Source organism: Hypomesus nipponensis, chromosome 22, assembly GCF_054491055.1.
Source record: "Hypomesus nipponensis isolate SF chromosome 22, ASM5449105v1, whole genome shotgun sequence".
NCBI lineage: Eukaryota > Metazoa > Chordata > Actinopteri > Osmeriformes > Osmeridae > Hypomesus > Hypomesus nipponensis.
The window spans coordinates 20,652,501-20,657,500 of record NC_140382.1 but is presented as its reverse complement, the minus strand read 5'-3'; the positions used below and the strand labels follow the sequence as shown (position 1 = coordinate 20,657,500).

Below are 5,000 nucleotides of genomic sequence, written 5' to 3'. Positions count from 1 at the left end.
ACGCAGTTGCATTTGGAATAATTGAAATTATGCTCTTAATATACGGGCGTTAATACTTCAATTTGCCAAGCCAAGGCTACCTGTCAAAAGGAATTTCGTCCCTCTCGTTGTTTTGACTTTAACCGAATAGCGTTTCCACTGCACGTGAAGATGGACGAGCTCACGACTGCAGCAGCGACAGGCAACACCGAAGCTGTGAAAGCTTTGCTTCAGAAAATAGACGATGTCAACGGACTGAATTGCTTTGGAAGGACACCGTTGCAGGTCAGTGGCCCTGTTTATGATCCGTGTGTGTTGGGTATGTGTGTGTTGGGTATGTGTGTGTTGGGGGGTGGGGTTGTTGTGGTGTCTTGGTGATGTTCTGTAATTACTGTACTCTAGGATATTGTTGTTGTTGTTGTCTTTTACTGAATTGTACAGGCTATTAATCTAAGCAGTGAAATATGCAAATGAAATATGCGACCAGTCATTAATCCCTGATTATTGGAACATCGATCATTTAGGATGTTCTTTATTAGTTTTCAGGGATATTTCAAAACCCAGATTATGGGACTATTATGATTTATTGTCTTATATATCATCACACAAACCAATTGACATTTGAAGAAAAGTGATGCTCGTGGGTCTTGAAGGCCTGTTGTGTATCACGGCAGTTCACCGTTAAACGGCTATTATCTCACTTTTTAAAATGTAGCCTACACACATTTAAATATAATACTTAATATGTTAAGGTTTTTAATTATCCTAAATCTAATATTGCTTAAGCATAAGCAAAATGGTTCGTGTGTCACCATGATCTACAAAGTATTCTTAGGTCACGAATCTTAAACATGCATGTTAAAATGGAAAGACAACGCAGGTGTGTAGGCTCATTGTTCCTCTGTTCCTATATTCACCAGTAACCTAAAGACTCAACTGGTGTTACATTAGAACTTATTACTATTTTATTGTTTATTTATTTAAAATGTTATGTAGGCCGATAGCCCTACTTTGTATGCATGTTCTGCCCTGGACACATTTGAAATTACATGCGAACACTCAGGCGAGTTATTCAGCAAACAGGACAGAGACTATAAAAACATATTTTTCATTTACAATATTCGTTCCAAATCTCAGGTGATGATGATGGGGAGTACTCCGGTAGCATTGTTGCTACTTCAGGCTGGAGCCGACCCCAACATCCACGACCGACACACCGGGACAACACCGCTTCACGACGCGGCCAGGATGGGCTTTCTGGACACGGTGAAGATTCTCGTTAAATTCTTCGCGGATCCGAACGCCCTTGACAACAGAAACTGTCGACCGATCGATCTGGCACGAGAAGACGGCCACATGGCTGTTGTTGACTTTTTGAAGACTTTATAGATTCTATAGGGCTACAGACTTTATAGATCCTATTGGGTTACAGATGAGCAGGACTCGCTGGCGCCTATAAATTATTCCTATTTGTTTCTATCATATTTTAGTTTCCCTGCATGCAAGATCACTTAAAGCACTTTTTAAAGCCAATAATTTTAACGGTTTATAAATTAAATAAGCCACATACAATGGGCTAATGTATAAATCTGTGAACAGATACAGCTGGCCTACAAACTATTAGTATTTGTATTTATATCTAATAATTGCGATGTGTTACTACTGTATTGGTTTTCAGCCTATGTTCAGATGAAATATTTTCTAAAATATATTAAATGCACAATCATGACAAGGAACTACAGTTTTGATGGACACACACGATCATCCTATTGCATTTTAAATGGGTTTACCAATAAAATTGTTAAATAACCTATGCCCACAATAACAAACAGGCCTATACAATTGTGTAGACCTGTTGTAGGCTATCCACAATAGGCTTTAGTCGTGATTGAAAGTGATGAAAACATGAAACATTTAACGTTAAACCTTTTTGACGATTCCTTTGTCAATAAAATAAGTAAATTATTCGATATATCATCTAAATATGAATGGGTCTAGTTAGGGTAGGCTAACATTATAAAAACGAAATTGTATTCAGGCCTTCAGAAACGATAGCCTACGAAGATTTAAAAACCGGTAGGAAGTTATGTCTCTTCAACTCGATAACCCACTTATTTTAATCCAATTTTGACAAATGAACTGTGGCTTCAAGTAAAATACATTTTCAAACTGCATAGGCCTAAATATAATATGCTTAAAATATATAATTACATAGGTCTACATATACCTTTGGAACGAACATAGCCTAATATTGACGAAATTAAAGGTGTCAGCCTAGGTCATACACATTTATTTTAAATAAAGAAGTTAAAAAATATATATTTTTTAAAATCTTCTAACCCCCTTGGAACAAATTGTCACGAGACTAACATCGTGAACTAGGCTACTGTACAGATCCAGATAAGGACAGGGCGCGCCTTCAAATACGAAAGTAATTTGAAGTAGGCTAAATGTCCATAGAAATGTTATAAATAATGATTACGTAGGCTATGTAATGTGATGGAAATGGTTCATCACATTAAATGACAGGGTCGCATTGAAAGGTTATGGCAACGCATTTACTAGGCCAAACACAATTTAGAAAGTTTATATTATAAACACGCGGGCTGTAGGATCATGGATATTGTTTTGTAAACGTGAAAAACCATAGACCTAAACAAAACGTCCCTGTAAAAGACGCCCTGTACAAGACGGTCTTATCGCCTCGTGCCAGACGGGTGACAAAGACGCAAATAACTTTGGAACAGCGCTGCTACATTTTGCACGAGCGGGCAACAAGAGATGGGTGGGGGTTTGCAATATTGAAGCAAGAAGAATGTGCTGCTGTAGTGAACTTGCTAAATTAACAAATTGTTTACCATGGCAAATATTTCTCGGCCTTCTGGGAAGGGGGAGTGTTGAAGCAAATAAAACTGTTCTGCTGTAGTGAACTTGCCAAATGAACAAAATGTTGATAATGTTTTACATTTCTTTAGTTGAGGTGCATGACAAAGTTGATGAGATAATTTCTTCTCCTGTGTAAGCTACGTGCATGCATGGCTTGGGATATGTTTGAAGATGCTGATTGTAGAGACGAGACTTATTTCCCAATGCAAAATCATAATTTATTTGTCTTATACTGTCTAGCAGCAACATTCATAACATAACGCTTGTATGTTTAAAAGCAAGCCAGCTGTCAATGTCATCAAACCAGAAGAAAACTGTCTTAAGTCAGTATTATGGGAAGATTCACTGTAAGCATGATACAGCTGCTCGGAGTTCTTTAAAATGGATCCCTGTTTCCTTGTCTGCAACAACATAACTGACCTTTTTGTTCGTCGGTCTTTCAAATTCAACTCGCTGGAAAAGCCTATAATATTATCGTCATTCATTTCTCATCGCGACCGCGCGTTCTGTCACCGTCGACAAGTCGGAAACTTCCTTTTTTTTTAAAGACAAATAAATGAGGAAAGCTCATCTGATTATCGTTGCACGTTATGCCGTTGACAAAACCTGCGAACACAATACCGAGGATTGGTATATCATTATCGTAAACATTATTTAAAGGTATGACCTGTTCTTGCACTGTAGTTTATAATAATTGTGGTACAGCATGTTGCACTGCTAAAAGAGGAAGCGTTTTAAGAAGTCGATTCTAGAACACAGTCGTTTCTAGTACACAGCCACCGTCCAAAAAGATGCAGACATCAATGTCGAACACAAAACTAGCTAGTGAGATGTGTACCCATACAGTATGTTTTACAAATTGCCTAGGTTAAGTGTCACTGAGCCTTTGGAACATATCAAGTACAGGCTTTTTCCCCACACAAAAAATAAACCAGGTTCATCAAAGACCAGTACAGGAATTGTTAGGTCAGCAGCAAGATTTTGATCAGTATGAAACTATGAAACTTCTAACTGTTGTCTTTATTAATGTTGTGGGCAACATCATTTTCCAGCGGGTTCATCAGCGTGAAGTCACACACAAGTTAATGGAACAAAACAAACACATTGTCTAGGTAACTACCCAGTGTCTAACTCAGGACAGAGATACACAAGGCATCATTGATGGTATGAAAACAAATACATTCATTCGACCCCACACCTTCAGTCTTCTCTCTCTCTCCCTAGTCCTCGATCTCGTTCATACTTGATTTCACATCGAGGTCTTGCTGAAAGCTTTTCAAACTCCAGCAGTGGAGGAAGAGTTTGCAACAACTTCACATTTTCACACATAGATCCCCTTTCTGTTCCAGTGAAACAGTGATGACTGGATCCTGGATCCTTCATACCAAAACAACAGCATCTTTACCAATATAATAATTATCATTAGATAACAGTGACACAATTCACGCCATTTTTAATGAGATTCAATTGAAAGGATCCCACAGAGTTAGTCTGTTTTCGGGGGGGGGGGGGGGGGGGGCTAATGATGCTTGATTAAGAACTGAATCAACCATGTTGATGGAGCGTGTAAGCACCAATCTGTCGACCCTGCTAGAGAAGCAGGAGGAGTCCGTACGTGATTAGAATGTCCTGACGGAGGTGCAGGAAACATGCATGCCTGGCACTTTCTTATTGTGACTCACTGATGACAAGCCGTTGGAGACTGTGATAATCCATTGTCTGTGTTTGTGGGCACGCAAGGGTGTGTCTGTGGGTGTGGACACCCAAGTGTGTGTGTGGGTGTGGACACCCAAGTGTGTGTGTGTATATTGGAGTGTGTGTGTGTATGTGTGTGACAGGGACTAGAGCAGGGCTCCAGTATGCCAGATGTTCCCAGGGATGTTGTCAGTGTTTGGGCAGCATGACCGAGGACTGTGCTGTTAACTGCAAAACACAACAACAGAAAAAGAAGTTGAGGTTATTAATAAAAATTGATAAGATTGATAAACGAAACAGGAAGTGGAATCATTGTATAATTATGTGTACACAACACACACACACACACACACACACAGCCCTTTCTCTGTAGCCCAGCTGCAGATGCGTCACTGATGAAAATGCATTCAGACTATCACAGCTCTTCACCAACAAGCCAA

At 39.3% G+C, this 5,000-nt stretch overlaps 2 protein-coding genes across 3 annotated transcripts in view; one reads left to right on the top strand and one right to left on the bottom strand.

The window, feature by feature from the left end:
- cdkn2a/b (cyclin-dependent kinase inhibitor 2A/B (p15, inhibits CDK4)) overlaps positions 1–1,711 on the top strand; it is a 1,936-nt gene extending 225 nt beyond the window's left edge. Inside the window, exons 1-2 of the mRNA XM_084687260.1 lie at positions 1–264; positions 1,117–1,711. The exon at positions 1–264 is cut by the window's left edge and continues 225 nt beyond it. Of these exons, the coding sequence (XP_084543386.1) occupies positions 151–264; positions 1,117–1,368 (366 nt within the window). The 5' untranslated portion in view covers positions 1–150 and the 3' untranslated portion in view covers positions 1,369–1,711. The remainder of the gene's footprint in view (positions 265–1,116) is intronic.
- Positions 1,712–3,866: 2,155 nt separating this feature from the next.
- mtap (methylthioadenosine phosphorylase) overlaps positions 3,867–5,000 on the bottom strand; it is a 6,216-nt gene continuing 5,082 nt past the window's right edge. For both annotated transcript variants that reach the window (XM_084687254.1, XM_084687255.1), the window contains one exon: positions 3,867–4,788. In XM_084687254.1, coding sequence (XP_084543380.1) covers positions 4,750–4,788 — 39 coding nt within the window. In that variant the 3' untranslated portion in view covers positions 3,867–4,749. The remainder of the gene's footprint in view (positions 4,789–5,000) is intronic.